This window comes from Amaranthus tricolor, chromosome 5, assembly GCF_026212465.1.
Source record: "Amaranthus tricolor cultivar Red isolate AtriRed21 chromosome 5, ASM2621246v1, whole genome shotgun sequence".
Classification (NCBI taxonomy): Eukaryota; Viridiplantae; Streptophyta; class Magnoliopsida; order Caryophyllales; family Amaranthaceae; genus Amaranthus; species Amaranthus tricolor.
This window is the reverse complement of record NC_080051.1, coordinates 22,482,727-22,499,676: the sequence shown is the minus strand read 5'-3', so window position 1 is coordinate 22,499,676 and position 16,950 is coordinate 22,482,727. Positions and strand designations below refer to the sequence as shown.

General features: G+C 33.8%; 1 protein-coding gene across 1 annotated transcript; it reads right to left on the bottom strand.

The window, feature by feature from the left end:
• Positions 1 to 82: 82 nt before the first annotated feature.
• On the bottom strand, positions 83 to 16,286 carry LOC130813775 (uncharacterized). Its single transcript, XM_057679640.1, has 13 exons — positions 15,647 to 16,286; positions 11,146 to 11,298; positions 10,082 to 10,291; positions 9,903 to 9,992; positions 9,655 to 9,771; positions 9,233 to 9,502; positions 8,833 to 8,992; positions 5,808 to 5,885; positions 3,998 to 4,098; positions 2,843 to 3,013; positions 2,196 to 2,270; positions 1,952 to 2,059; positions 83 to 584 (listed from the first exon to the last, which is right to left on the bottom strand). Exons 1-13 carry the CDS (start codon positions 16,052 to 16,054, stop codon positions 246 to 248), a joined length of 2,280 nt encoding a protein of 759 aa, XP_057535623.1. The 5' UTR covers positions 16,055 to 16,286; the 3' UTR covers positions 83 to 245.
• Positions 16,287 to 16,950: the final 664 nt, after the last annotated feature.

The following is a 16,950-nucleotide window of genomic DNA, read 5'->3' as shown; positions in this document are numbered from 1 at the left end:
GGTAATAGAGCTAATGAACTAATGATTGCTCCTTTAAAAAAAATTTCCAATACTCATTTTTCTGTTTTCTTTTTAGGCCACATTTGAAAAAAGCTAGTTCTCATATTCTTCATGTGGAGCAAGTAGTAATCCCGGCCCCGGGAGCCTTGGGTTCACCACTTGAAACGAAGGTAACATTTACAAATAGTAGTACATAAAAATACACATTTCTTACATTACATGTACAATTTGGTTTAGGTGTAGAGCTAGCCACAACTGTCGCACAGATCATAGCAACATTCGATGCATTGACAACACGAGAGAGCAATACATATCTGGGATAGTGTAACAACACATCGATCACTTAACTTGGATAATCCTTGTATGAAACACATGCAACAGAAACGATCAAGCAGTTCACCGCAACACCCACTAGCGGCTTTAACTATCAAGTCTGTCGTCTCTGGTGCTTTCACTACTATTCCTGGAGGCAAATTTTCAGCCGTCTTTTTCAAATCTCCAAAGCCAACACTCACACTCTGCAGCAGAAATATTATGTGATTTCGGACCATATTCTGCAGATTATTTTTGTCGTAAACCTCTTTCTGCATAAATGGCAGGAAGATCAGAAGTTGTAAGAAAAATCTGGTCACAGTTTAAATAACCAACAGCCATGTTCAATACACCATGAGATAATTTTCCCAGTTAAAAAGAAGAAAATGCAAGAAAACAGCGAAAATGAGACTACATAAACCTAAGAATCAGGGTGATTTTTGCTGTGTATACATTGGAAAACTGAAATGGAAGTAAATCTTGATATCAAAAAAGCATCACCAAGTTGACAACTAATTTGTTTTTTCTTGCCATTTCAAGTGTCATATAAGCAAACTACAGCTAAATTATGGGGATATAGGGCTAATTAAACTCCACCGATCCAAATGCCTAACTCTATAAAGTCAGTGTAACCAGCATGCATAGCAGCATTTGCAATTATTCATGCATCTTGCGATATCCTTCTTACAATATTTTCAACTAACATAAGCGTCGTAACTTTGAGTTACTAGAAACTCGAATACCCATAACCTCAAAAAATCCACCCACTCACTTGTTCTTTCAACTTCAATAATAGATGAGCCAGCAAAATGATGATTCTATAATGAATTTGGTCATTAACATAAGACCCGAGCATTCAGCATATGATCAGTGCTGTTACCTTTGCTGGTTTCTTTGGGACTGTTACAATCAGGAAATACCTCTGAATCTAAGCTAAGATTACCTAGAATAGAGGGATGCTAAGAGGGTATTCATGGAGGCTCAGATTTACCCAACCTAACTCTTGTAATAACAAAGATATTGTTTCCGATTGACACTTAATAGCAAACATCATCAACAACTTCATACAAATAAGATGTGCACATGATGTAATAAGCCACTTTCGTATAGTCCATCGTAATCTAAACCCAAAGAACTATAAAAATTAGGCTCCACCAAGAATAGATTCTTTGTCATAAAACCAAATCCTAAAACCTCATCATATCACTAAATGTCCATCGAGTATTCTAAAAGAAATGGGAAAAAAAGGGAACCTTGAGTATCCATTGTGTTCAAAGACACTTTTAATATTTTATGGATACATAGTTATGGTTGAATACACACAACACTATGACTCAAGCATTGATAAATTGATTGCATAAAATCATGTTGCCACCAAAATCAAGACTAGAGAGTACAGACACCTATATTACTATGTAAGAAAAACATAGCTATCTAACCAAAAAAATTTCCACAGCCCTTAATTAGGAGAAAAACTAAAGACTGCAAACAAAATCATGGTGGTACTATGGAAACGCATATAATACTAAATTTCCAAAATGCTTGATATTAATGATAAATTAAATAATTCTTCACAAATTTGCTCATGATAAAATTGTCTCCAAACTTTGAAGAAACAAAATTGCCTACAACTACATACCCCTTGCACTGTGATAGCACCTGGTATTTGGTTCCAAGCATCTGTCTGGAAAAGAATGATACGAGTGTATTCTGAAGGAACTCCAGTTTGCATACTAATCTCTGCAGCCTGCAAAATAACGTAGCAAGAAACAGTAACAAAATGAATATACAATTAGCTAAATCAAGACCAGGGATAGAGCAAAATTGACTAAATAGATCAACATACGAGTCGATAAAAGAAAGTCATAGATAAATATTCCAACCTGTTTCTCAGCTTCCTTGCTTCCCGTAAACCAAGCATTTGCAGTGAGTGTGTCAATCTGTCTTTTTGCAAACACCTACCATGAACCCCAAAAGAAAGATTTACATGGGGAAGCACCTAAATCTCCCATTATATTTTGAAAAATAAATTGATTATATGTAAGCCATGACACATTGATAAAGCAGGGCTCGCGATCTTAAGTCCATCAAAACCGGAAAAGAAAAAGAACTCTCAGTCTCTCACGCATTATATAAGAAGGAAACTAAAAACCAGGAAGAAAAACCTGCATAAAAGCTTTAGGAGATTTTAGTTTAAAAACTTGAGTCTCTCAACATAGTTTTAGAAGAAATTGCAGAAGGAAAGGCTATGGAAGCAAAGAAACAAAGATCAGCAAGATCTACTAATCTAGAAAAGATGCATCAATCCATAACATGAAGGGTGACCACAGAGGCATCACAAATATGTAACCCATCACAAATCCCTCTTCAACATGCTATACAAAGACCAAAGGTTATATGAACAAAATATATCTTGATGATTGGCAGAACATTACTAATTCCATGCAACAAATAGCTCTGAAGATGCCCAAGGAGAAAGAATAAACAAAGGAACAATCACTTCTCAAAAAATATTAAATAGTAAACATACCTTGTCTACAAGTATATCTTCTGCCTTCCACATCTTTAGGTCAGCCACAAAGTTACTCATATCTGCCAATTTACCATATACCTTAAGAGACTCCGATAACTTGCCTTTGTATCTTCCTGATATGATCACTGGGCATTCACTTGAAAGATCTTGGATGATAGAGGGATACATCTGCAAAAGGCAATCAGAAAAAAGTTGTCAAAAAAGAAAACAAGCAATTTTCTCCAATATAATAGTAATCATCAACCAATATCTATAATTGGTTTTGACCATTTAAAATGAGTGTTAAGATCCTTTTCACATCCATTCCTCCATTTCCAACCCTTGATAGGGATACAACTGCTCATGGCAATCAGACAAAAAAGTCAACAAACAAAACAAATTATTTTCTTCAATATGCGAGTATCATCAACCATTATCAATATTTAGTTTTGATCACTTAAAATGAGAGATAGGATCCTCTTGGCTCTCCATCTCCTTTCCTCTATCGCAAACCATTGATTAGGTAGGGACTAGAGACCATACATTTCCTAGAAAAACTGTAGAGCCATTGTTTTCTTTGAGAATGAAAAGTTGGAATATAAGAGAATTAGAGATAGTAAAAGATGAAGCAAAAAAACATGGGATGCGTGAAAAATTGGCTCTGCAAGATCACATTGCAGAAGGGGAGGAAAAAGATTCACAAGAGCTTCTAATAGGAGTATAGGACTGAGTGACTGACATCTTAGCTAGTGTATTAAACCCCAGTTGCAACGTGTTTCAGGCCCTGACGTTGCTCTTCTTGCAAGCACAGAAAAATAGATGGAGATCAAGCAAACCAGAGCATACTTCAATTCAATCAGCATTCAGAATACTTCCCACTTATTTTGCAAATTCAATCAGAACATGGACAAATAAGATTTTTCTGCAAGTCTGAACTCTGAAATCTCAAAAGGATGATAGAACTCTAAACCTCGTCAAGTCATCATTCCAAAAGAATCAACTGTTAATCGTTTCTATGCATGATAAAATGCAGCGAGACAAATCCATCATGTATCCAAGAGTGATAGATATGTTTTGACACAAATATTTGAAGATACTAAAATCACACAGTAAGTAAAATATCCCTTTACAATTAAAAAAACCTCAAACAATCAAAAGCAGCATTTATCTCACCGTGAGTGATTGAACATTGCTCAAGCCCTCAACTTCAATATTTGCAAGAATTACTTGTGAGGACATTGTACAAAGCTTCTGCAGTCGAGAAGCAATATAATCTGCCAGAAAAATTAACAAAGGTCTTAGTTAATTCATATTTGCCATTGGTGACTCATTATCAACTTAAATAAACTATATCCGCAGGATACTTCCATAATGCTTCATGTGTGGTAAAACTAATCATTTGTAAAGATTTCCAACAATTACATACGAATTAAACATTATGGCTAGAGATGGAAGGTGGGTAAAGTTTTACAGAGTTGTACATGAATATGAATTTGAGTAGTGGGTAAAGATTTCCATCCGCGTTGCCCCATACCCACACACCTCGCCCAATACCCACCCAATTTATATTTACCAGTTGGGTCTATAGTGTAAAAACAAAGCCGCATCGCTTCGCATCGCATCGACTACGTTGTAAAGGTTTTCAAAATAAACGAACTGATATCCCCGTGTTGAAAGGTGTAAAAAAACCACGTTTTAGTTCGTATTAAGGGATATCCTATGGTTTTGACCAATATTTAGGCGTTAAGATAATTGCATCACTCACATTACCGCATCACCGTTCCATTACCGCGATCGTGACCGTTGCCGTATTTTTACACTATGGCTAGGTCTATACCTATATTAATAATATCCTACTTTATAGTATTTATACATCATTTATCAAAATTTTATTGGAAAAATTTTGAAAATATTGGAATTTCATAAAAATGACCATATGAAAAGTACTTTTTTTAGCTATGAGGCTTATTTAATGTAAGCAAGGTATGGACGCATACAATATGGACATGGTATGGGACATATATAACGTGGTCATGGAGCGAATATAAGGTGAATAAAAGGCGTGTATATTTCAGGAGGATAAAACTGTGATGTGATAGGATATATACCTACGTAGGCAGACATGAGTATAAAAAATTTACCCACCATGTGGGTAGGTGGTGGATACAAAATTTTTATGTAATATGGCAGCCATGTAGGGAGGGGGTATACACATGCGCCCGCTTACTTTGTCATCCCTAATTATGGCACTATCAATCCACTGTTTTGTGTACCTAAGAGTGCTTCTTGAAAAAAAGAAAAAGATATTCTTTTGCAAACTTGGTAAAAAAAGGCAATCCTTCACAAGCTTCTTTAAGAGAATATATCTCTGGTTGTAGGCAACTTCAAAAAAATTCAAGATAAGATTTTACTTAAAGTTGACGATAAGCAATGACAAATTGACAATAGAAGGTCAACAATAGTTTCAAAGGTTAAATGCCTCCATTTATCTAAAGATCCCCAACAAATGAGTGTACGATAGAGAACCTCTTCCGTGTCATCAATTTCTATCCAATTGTACCAGTAATTCAAAATATCAATTGCAGTGGATTTTGTTACTTCATCCTTCATTTTCTTCCATTGATCTATTTATTCATCAGTGTCAGTAATACTTTTTTCTAATAGCTTGCTTATGTGCACTAGCAAACATAGATTCTTGAATAATTTTTTCTTTTAATTTGGGGTAGGCTAGAGAATCCCAACTGGTAAGGGGGAAAAAGAATCCAACCTATAGGTGGTGAGAATTGAACTCATATCACAAGGATAAAAGGGAAAGTCCTCATCACTTGGATAACCCATGATTGTCATATTCTTGAATAGTTAATGTTAAAAATTTTAATGCATTATAGTCAAGATTCGAACTGTAAGTTATAGAAGATAACTACAATACAAACTTACAAAACAGACGAGGCAAACCAGAAAAAATATGATCATCAGAAGTTACCAGCATCATAAGCAGCATCATAATGTCCTTTAGCTATTTGTGCCAACGTTTGTAGAAAGTAGTGGTTACAATATAAACCTGCAATGAACCCCAAAACCACATGAACCTTACACTCTATTATCCTGACACTAAAGCTACCATTTTGTTCTTCATGGAAAATGAAGTTACAAAATGGTAACAATTTGTCAAAGGATAGCTACACAGTGAACCAGAACAATCCATAGACAATCAAAAATTTATGACCATATAAGCAGACGGCATAATGCATGATCAATGAACAAATATTTACAACACAAAATTTGAAAAGGTTGCAGATATCAGACATTCAAATAGAAGAGCACACATGACATTTGAAAAATGAAGAATAAATAGAATATAGAAAAAGAAAGCACTTAATTGACCCCAAAATATAATATGTGCTTACATTGAGCATTAACATGACAAAGCATGCTGTTATATATTAAAAATATAAAAACAAACTTCTACCTCCTAGTTTTAATTGCCACCAGGACATACAGGTTATCTAAGGAGTAGAATAGTAGATAAGTTTAGAAGAAATCAATACTTCTATGTGATGGGGTTGGTAATAAGACATAATCCAAAGCTAGCATCATATAAACCGCCTAAGTGCCATGTCACAAAATCCTTTGTAGGCCATCTTTGAGTTTTCCTTATACTTGCCCAAAAAATTCATTGGGAATATAAATCAAGTTAACACAATGCAATAGAGTGAGTACATAATTTTTAATATAAAAACATTGCGATTCTGATTCATAATGAACGTCCAAACAAAGCATGGGATTTTAATTTTCAATAAACAACCAAGTATCAATATATTTCCTGTCATAAATCAAAAAAGATTCTCACGTTTACAACTTGATCTAAACATTTTCAATTTCGTACCATTGAATTTTCTTTGAAGCATAATTTAGATAAGACCCACTTATAATACAATTTTGTAAATTAAATTGATAATTTATACTCCTAGTTAAAAATTTAAAATTTTAGTAATTAATTAATGGTAAACCAGAGATACAGGAGCAAAACAAGTACTTTTGTCAATCATTTTCAAATGACAGTCAAATAATTCAGAGTCTTCTGTCATGTCTCTTTCAAGTCTTCTTTGTAGAAAATCATATGCGAAAATAAGACTGATTTGAGTTTTGAATACTTGGTTTGTATTAAACAATAATGAGAGGTACTACATCTATTTATACAAATAATAAAGACTAAAATAAGAACCTAAACATAAATAACTAAGGAAATAAAATAACCTTGATATTCTAAATATTAAAAATATCTTAATTTCCTAAAACATAATATTCTTGAAATAATATCTTTATTTTATCATATTTCCCATTTTCCTACACTCCCCGTCAAGTTAGGTCTCGGGATCACCGAAACCGAACTTACACAATAATTTTTAACTCTTCGAATCCAATCGCCTTTAATAGAAAGTCCGCTAGTTGATCTTTTGATTTAACAAAGGATGTTTTGTTGATCTCTTCGGCAAATTTGCCATAGTTGATTTTTAATTTTTTGACTTTGGATAAAAGATCATAAAATAAGTTGGGTTGGTTTAATTTTTGTTTTGGGTTAACGATTTGGATATTGGATATTTTGATTGATTGAGATTTAAAGATAAAATTGGGTTGATTTTGTTTAAAGGGAAGATAGGTAGAAGATATGGGTTGGTAGGTTAGTTTGCGAGTCGGTGGGTTGCGGGTTTGCAATCTGGGTAGTTTTAGATTACGCAAGGGTAACAAATGAGTAGCCTCCATATAGAACTCATTTTTTGGAAATATACTCTTAATTTTTATATCTAGTCTTTCTTTCTCTACTGATTTTTGAGATTCTGAGTTTGTGGGTTCAGGGATTTGGTTATCCTTACTTGCTTCTCCCTTTGAAGAACCTTTCTTGGGGTGCTTTTTGGGTTTGGGGTTCCGATGTTTTTGATTTTGGTTAGCTTGTCCCATCTTCTTTTGGAATTTAATTTTTGTTTTTCTCTTTACCCCCTTTCACCATTGACTTGCGTATTCACTTCTTCTATATTACTCCCCTCACGACCACACGCTGGATGGTGCCATTCACGGGAGGTAGTGAAATTGGCCCGTACAGAGTATGAATCCAAGTCCATAATTCATGGGTAGTAGAAGTGAATGAAATAACAAAGTCGATAATGTCAGAGTTAATATAGGCGAGAATCCATGACATAACCCAGCTATCATATTGTTTCCATTATGGAGTTATGGTCGTCGGAGGAATGACGGTGATATGACCCGATCGCCAAGTTCGATTTCCATTTCTTTACACCACTTGGTGTAAATTTTTCCGTTAAATTTTTTAGATACCTTTGGTTTTTTTTATTGATTTTTGGGTTTGTATCAATTTTTTGGTTTCTTTGTTGGAAAAGGAGAACAATTTGCTCAACTTCTGCCAATGAAAACATCATGTTTTCCATCCGATGTTTTTATTGGTTTGGTTTTATTGGTTTTGTTTTGATTTGTTTTTTGTTTGGATCAATTTTGGTCGATTATGATCAATGATAAAATACCGATAGAGTTTTTCCGTCCAGGAAAACCTTACGGCACTGATACCATGTAGAAAATCTTAATGCGGAAATAAGATTGATTTGGGTTTTGAATACTTGGTTTGAATTAAACAATAATGAGAGGTACTACCTCTATTTATACAAATAATAAGGACTAAAATAAGAAAACAAAATATTAAACTAAACATAAATAATTAGGAAATAAAATAACCTTGATATTCTAAATATTAAAAATATCTTAATTTCCTAAAACAAAATAATCTTGAAATAATATCTTTATTTTATTATATTTCCTATTTTCCTACATACTGTCACACAAATTATCACAAATAATAATGCATCAGCCATAGATAATACTCAACAGCAAAAACAAATATAAATCCTCAATTGCAATAATTCTTAAAACCATCCTCTCCCCCTCCCCTCGTGAAAACAGTAAAAAAAAACCGACAGAGTACAAGAATAAATGCTTACCTATGCCAAGGGTGGAAATGCGAAGATATGGTGAACTTGCTTCTGCTGTACAAGCCTCTTGTACAACATTGCAAATGTCTCTTTCATTTTCAACGGCACCGTCAGTAATGAGAAAAATATGAGTCATTGAGTTGCTTTCATGAGACACCATCTCTAAAGCCTGTGTAAGCAACAAGTATCAAGTGAGATGATACAACTACAAGGATGCAAATATGCTTCATGGTTACATAAACATGCATAGTTAGTCCAGTTAGAAATGCGTATTTTAGCATCAACAGGTTAATTTTACAGTTAACAAAACATAGCAGGAGCATGAAATGGTATAACCAGCATAGACTAGACAGAAGAGAACACAGAGAAACTGTTTGTAGAGGATCAAATTTGAGGAAAAATTAAGAACCTGTTTCACAGGGAGCAAAATGTTAGTGTCTCCTTCAGGAACTAACTTCTCGTTGATCCATTCACTGGCTAGTTGTAGTGCTTCATTTGTTGCCAGTTCCATTGACGACGAAAAAGAGTGACTATTCGTGTTAAATGCTATGATGTTGAAGTAATCATATTGACTTAATGTGGACAAAAAGGCCAAGACAGCCTTTTTTACATTTTCAATAGGAGCTCCCTTCATGCTACCACTAATATCAGCAAGGAATATTACTCTCTTTCTGAAAACCTACAAAATCACGAACCAAGGCGTTATTAATAAACGAAAAGATGAAACCTTGCTATACAAGGAATAGCTTTACAGGTTAACAAACTGGAAACATGAGATTGACAAGAACATAAAAATGTTGATGGATAAGTTCATGTCTGATGAAGACATACCATTCTATTCTGGGCTTCAGGAGGGAACAAATATAAGGCAAACATTTCTCTTTGATCAAAATCATTAGGAATAGGAGAACGCACAAGAAATCCACCATGTATGTCATTGGAAGAGACCTGAGCCCATGAAAAAGAATAAAACTTGAGCGTCCTAGAATCCATGATGTAACTTTATATCAAATAATGTACAATATTGCACAAGTCACAGAATTTTAACAAAAGAACTTCAATATATTTAAATGTCTTACAGAGTAGGAAAATTCAAAGTCAGTCTGCGACCAGGTATAAACTTCTTCTTCATACAAGAAACCCAATTTTCCAACCTGACGTCTTGTTTCCTTTAAGATCCCAACACTTATGAATGATCAAAACAGTTTGAGATAGTAACAGATCAAGAGAAAGAATGACAAACATCAGACAACCATACCTTCAATGGGTGAGTGGCACTTTTGCATTGAATTTCTGCATTGGTACTAAAATTGATATTCAATAGTATCTTTTCCTTCTTCGAAAAATTTCCACCAGGAGTGACATAGACCGGAAAGCTAAATGGAACACTCAGCAAGAACCAACCACTCTCATATGATAGCCTCTGAGACCATCTCGCTTTCACCAATAGCTTAGATCCTCCATCCACCTAAGATAGCAAACAAAATTGACATTTACTAACCAATACAAGTTACATGCAGTCTATGTTACTTGGACTCGGGTACTGATGCCGAATACTGGTATGTGTCCAAGTGTGGGATACTTCTAAGTATTCAATTTTTACACCTAAAATGAAGTGTCTAAGTGCCATATCATTGTCCGAGCATCAAGGATAGGACATGGGTACGTGAAGCAAAATAAAAAGTCCGAGTAACATAGTATGCAGTATGCATATAATATGCAAGCATATTCTTCCATACACCTTCAGCTCCTCACAAGATCCTTACGTTTTCAACATTCTCTAAGACATGGTACTTTATAGATACCAAGATGGAGAGTTACAGATACAGAAGCATTCTTTTGTGCAACACTTCAACTATTCAAGACCAGAGATATCTTTGTGAGCTGCTTACAGTAATAACCTTGGATTCTTTAGAAGCACATATATTTCTTCATCAAAGTTCTTGCCTATTAAACTTTTTGCTCAGGAAAACTCATATATTTCAGTTGCATAACACAAGGTGTCTCAACTCGCAAATTTCAACTCTCAACTCTCACTCTCAATATAACAAGGTCAAACTCATTTACTTCATCAGAAGTCAGGATATTCCTCAAAGGATTCAATTTAACAGATTACATAAATTCAGTCAGCATACAGTTCAATTCTTCATCTACCCCACCATTTTCACATGTTAAATCTCTCCCAATTCTGGAACAACATTCAAGCTAATGCTAAAAACAATTTATGAACAGAAAGATTGATTTCCACTTTCAAGTATAAAACTATATAAAAAAGAAATAAAATATCACATGTACACTAATAGAAGCAAAGAACCTTAAAACCTTGGGGATCTTCAGCGTGAAAATATTGTGCTTCAGAAAGCCTCCATATTCAGCTTTATCTAATCCATTCAGATCTGTGACATCTTCTACCTTGACTAATTGCGAATGATAGAACCCTCCACTAGTCTCAACTTCAAAACCTAGAACTGAACCCTGTTAGCCAAATTATAGTTACCTTGAGAGCTCAAACAAAAATTTAAAACATTTTCAGTATAAATTAGCAACGATTGCTATTGATTTAACTAAATGAAGCATAACAAGATTTTGATACAAATGAAAATAAAAACACCAGTACTAATTCTGCCATTCTAGGTGCTCGCAAGGACTAACATGGCCTTACTCTACAGTTGATCTTGGTTTAAATCATATTCTTAAAACATGATTTTACTAGTTGTAAGTTACAACGGCAGAACGCACTTTCAAAATGCTATACAGAAATGAACCATTTGATATTTCAAACATATGTTATAAAAAAAACAGAGGAAGTGCTTATCTTCAAAGAAAAAAGAAGCCTCACTGTCATCATTGGCTGAATGATAATATAAACGGAATTAAACAATAATTGTAGACAAAATACCAAGGAAAAATTATAATAAAACATGGAGGTAGCGAAGCTAAATCTAATAGGTGATACAATTTGTTAAGTCAGTGCAAGGTATGGGACTTAAGTCTCTCAATGGACATATGGAGTGTGAGTAATGCTCAAGTCCCACATCAATGATATAAGACACCAATGTGAGATGTATATAGATTAATGCCCCGCACCCCACCCCACCCCATCCCGAGCTAGCTTTTGAGGGGAGTGCACCCTCATTTACCTATATCACATTTCCAACAAATCTTTATGCAAAGATCATGTATATACCAAGTTTCAAAATGGCTTTGAAGACAACAGTCAACATAAAGTAATTAAGGGGGGCCATCGACCAATAAAGAACAAAGTTCTCACTTTTTGAGTCATTTAAATCGATTCTCAGCCACTAGAAAATTAAGACCAGAGGTCCAGAACCAATAGCTAGTACAATTTTAGAACTCCCACGCTATTGCTTATTAAAATAAGCTTTCAGTAGAGCTACAAGAAAGTTCAATAAAAAAATCAAGTAATCAGTTTTTCCATAGTGAGCGTGTCAGAAAATCGTTCACTATCTACAAGGTTTGACAACTTTGCTGTGAATGAAGACTCAATGCAGGGACCACTAGCCCTACTGATTGCCGGACTACTCTGCACTCTAAGGCCCAACCACTCGCCTCCAGAAAAGGAATTCTGGTCCCATAATAAATTCCTTAAAAACAAACTCACAGCCTACACAAAAAACGCTCTGCTACCTTTATATGAAAATTATTAATCATGTTGATGTTAGCTAACTTCTCTGCTACAATAACTTTACACAATAGCAAATCACAATGGAAATCCAACTCTAATTGCTGAAACAAATTTTTTGCGAGACCATCTCAATCCAGTTAAATTTTAATCACCAAAAGATACACCTTTAGCATGTGAAAAAACTCCTAATAAGAACTCCACCAATCACATCATCTCTCCATACATTATCGTGAGACGGATACAAGACTTAGAAAAATCACTTTGAGCCTCATCAACACCATTACAAATCAATAAAATGTTTTTCAGGCTACTTCATCCTAAATAAGGATACTAATACTCGTTTAACAAGTCTATGTAAAATATCACCTAAATGTACAAATCCGTAACAGGAAAAAGTAAAGTTGTAACTTCATCACTTCAGCTAAGATTTTTGTTCACTAGAACATGCTCCAACCGTTTATAATTTTTATTAGCCACAAAGTATGACAACTTTGCAGCACCCAACCCAACGATCTTTAGCGGGGACCATGAGAAAGCAACTTTTTTTCCTCAAATTGTTCAAAGATTTCAAAATATACAGCAGCCTTTTTGAATATTGTGCATGCATGATTGGTTCAACTTTGTTTTTATGCTGTGTAAAACGATTAGTGTTATTAACGTTTCTATGTTACAACTAAGGTTGTTAGCATTTATTATTTATACAATAAAAAAGCGCTATTATTATTATTAATTATTAAAAAATAAAAAATTGTAACCTAAAACAGCTCATGTTGTAAGCGTTTCTGTTAATTTTGACAAAAATTGTACACTCAGACTTTAAGTGAACACTAGTGTGGGAAATAAAATTTATGTTGCCGTTGGAAAAACAGCATTATTTTAAATTTTTTAAAGAAAAAAACTTTTGGAACAACTGTACAAAAAGGAAAATCTTTCATGATTGTGTGCCCCTAAAAGACCCACATTCTGGCCACCAGTCGACAAATGCCAGTGTCAACATTGATTATCAGAATCAGAATCAGGAAAAAAAACGGCCCAAATTATACATGTCCCAGTTCTCAGCTCCTTTATTCTTAAATACTTCTACAACTAACGCAGGTACCAGCTAGCTTCCATAATAAAATCTCCAGGGTCATATAGATGTCAGATGCTGGTCACTAATCATCATCCAGAAAAGGTGAAAATGCGGAACTGCACAGATAAAACCTACTTCCATACCAACACAAAAAGAAACCTGAAATAGTAACATCCTCAGTTCATTGATAAACCTACTAGCTAGAACTTTCTCCACAAACAACATCATTATTAATCCCCTTTCCGACATCTTCTTTTGAAAATGCACACTTTCTACACCATTCCATAAAGGGCACATCTTTTTTCAAGCTCGAAATAAAAACATTTGCAATCATAATCCTTGGCATAGTACATAAAAGGTTGGGAACTGTAAATTTACTGGAAAATTCACCATCACAATTTCAAGACTTTCCTACAAGGTGGGGCCCAGTGGTCCTTTCTAGACCAATTCTACCTCCTTTACTAAGAAAATGTCAAATTTATACATTGCATATACAGGTAACATCATTTAATTTGTAAAAATAATATAAAATAGAGATAAATGTATGAATGAAAATAAAAAAATAATTAAAACATTTTTATAAAAGAAAATTGCAGCAAAATATTTGGGACCAACTAAAAAGATAAATATAGGAATCTACTGGGTCATCAGCAGATTAAAAGATGGGACACAGTTATTCCATTTCTTTCCTTGCATGGCATGCCACATTTATTCATCTAACCTAATGGGTCAGTTTTAATAAATGGAATTAACAATACATTAAATCAATTTAATTATATGAAGTTTTTTTTAATAAATTGGGAGCATTAGCCATTATTTCAGGGCTCTATGTGGCATTGTATTAATAAGTTGAGTTAAATCACTTTATTTTATATAAGTTGGTGATAGGCCCAAGATCTATTTGTTTGATCAATTCATCAGCGTCCAGCATCTATCTAGTGATACAAATAAATGGGGAGCACCACACCAATGTGAAATAGTTACCTTGAAATGCAATATCATTATTAATAGTATATATTGAGAATCACAATATTGTAGAAATGTAATACAAATATGTGTTGGGTAAATGAAAAAGCCAGAGGAAATTGATGTGGTAAAAAAATGTGGAGAGAAAATTAGTGGGCAAATGGGTAAGCACAACATTGCTAGCAAGAGAGAATTTAATAACATCATTTGAGTCTATCTGGTTTGGTATTTCAGGTCGAGCATGTGTTGATTTCAGGTAAAACAATTACATACAATCAAGCCACTTATTAAATCAAATTTTCCATAATACATCAATGTAATTCAAAGTTTTTACTTGCTAAATTTAGACTATAGTAGTATCTATAAACCCCAAAACTGTAAATATAAATAAATAAATAATCTCATAAATTCCCAAAAATACAAATACAGCTACATATTTTACAAATCTAGTCCTAGCCCAAAAAGGAAAAATTGCAGCATTTACAACCTGGAAAGTGAAAAGTACCGATTTTACTCAAGCTTCCATTAAAAGGATAAGATGAGACGGTCTCGCTGACACAATTTCAACATCCACTCAACAACTGTAGCATCAAGCATGCAACAAATAGCCCTTTTCTTGAAAAAAATCAAATAAAACAAGAATTTGTGCTCATAAAACATAGACTCGGGCGTAGGTTGGCTCGTATAGAGACAGCTTGAAACCGATGATTATAATAGATTCTACTATTCTATTTGTAAAGAACCACGCATAGAAACCGCAAACAATCTGGACCATTTTTTTTCCGTTGGATTACAAGGTGCGCTAAAAGGGGGCGATCTCAAAAAATTAACGGAGAATGTGGTACTTGCTACTTCCTAGTTGCTAACATCTAGATAAGATTCGATTATCAATTTGGACTATTCTTATTTATTCCAACTCTACTATAAATGATTTCACTAAAAAATCAATGAGGTTCTTAGAACCTCCTATATGCTTTAAAAGTCCGATATCACGTCGAAGTACCGAGGGAAAGAAATTTTGGCCACTACTTTACGCAAAATTATAAAAACAAAACCACTTTAATCATTTTTTAGTAATTCTCTAAAAAAAGCACCAATTTACACATTTAAAAAAGGAAGGGAGAAGAAAGTAAAATTACCTGCTCGTCGGATATAGGAATAGCAAGAATACAATCAGACGTTTTACTAGCATCAACACAATGCAATCTCCAAGTAGCAGTCAAATTAAAAAACGCCATATCCAAACAAACATCAACTTCGACTTCAATTCCATACAAATGAAGCGGAATCAACACCGGCGGATTACACCGGCCATGAACATAAGGTTGATAGCTTCGAACATCAGGATTATCTACAATCAAGGGGTCAGAAATAACCGCATAAACCATAGGAGAAGTCGGAAGAAAAGAAACCTTTTCATCTAACGATGATGACTTGGTCATTGACGGCGGAGGTTGCGGTGGTTTCATGGACGGATCTTTGCCATAGTAGATTCGCTTGGATAACTTTAATCCAAGTTCTACTGATTTTTGAAAATCAACCGCCATTATTGTGTTAAGATGGAGAGAGAGAGGAGGGGGGAATTGAATTGAATTAAATTGAGAAAGAGGTATGGGGAGATTAAAAGAGTAGAGAGAAAGGAAAGGATGGATTATGTTTCAAAGGGAGGGAGACCGGTTTATTGAATTAATTAATTGTATTGTATATTTGCATTGTATATTACTATATTTGTATGAAATTGGGATTTGTTTGTGATTGAGATGTTGTAAACATGTTTTGTTTTATTTTAAAATTTATTGTCTTAATTTCGTAAAGGGAATGGACCACTTGACTAATTAAGAATCACACGTTGCTGGTTTGGATTGGGAGGTTCACCGCCCATGGAGTACTCCCTACGATTTTTTATTTGTCTACTTTACTTTTTACATGTATTTTAAAGCAAATTTTGAGTTTCAATATCTCACAATATCCCGACTTCCTCACCAATCGTACCGTTGTTCTGGCGAACTACATGAATATATTTTGTTTTTAATATATACTTTAAAAATCAAATTTAAATTTCTCTCTCCTTAAATGGAAAACTTAAATTGGACAAACAAAAAGAAACAAATGAAATACAATTTGTGCTGATTTTAGGAATAATTATATAAAATAATTTAATTTTTAATTAATTTTTATATAATATTTTAAATTTTTTAAGGTCACTTGCCTAAGAACATTATTGCCCAAATGTTCACCAGTTTTTGTAAATTAATTGCATTAAAAATCAAAAATTAAAAATGTTAAAAATTAAAAGTTAAAGTTAAAAAATAAACTTACTAGATTTCTCTTTTTAATTTTAAAATTTTTTTTAGTTTAACTTTGTATCTATTTTTTAATTTTTATGCAAAATAAATTATTGTACAGATAAGACTGTAAGAGGTTATTTTGTGCGTTTTTAGCA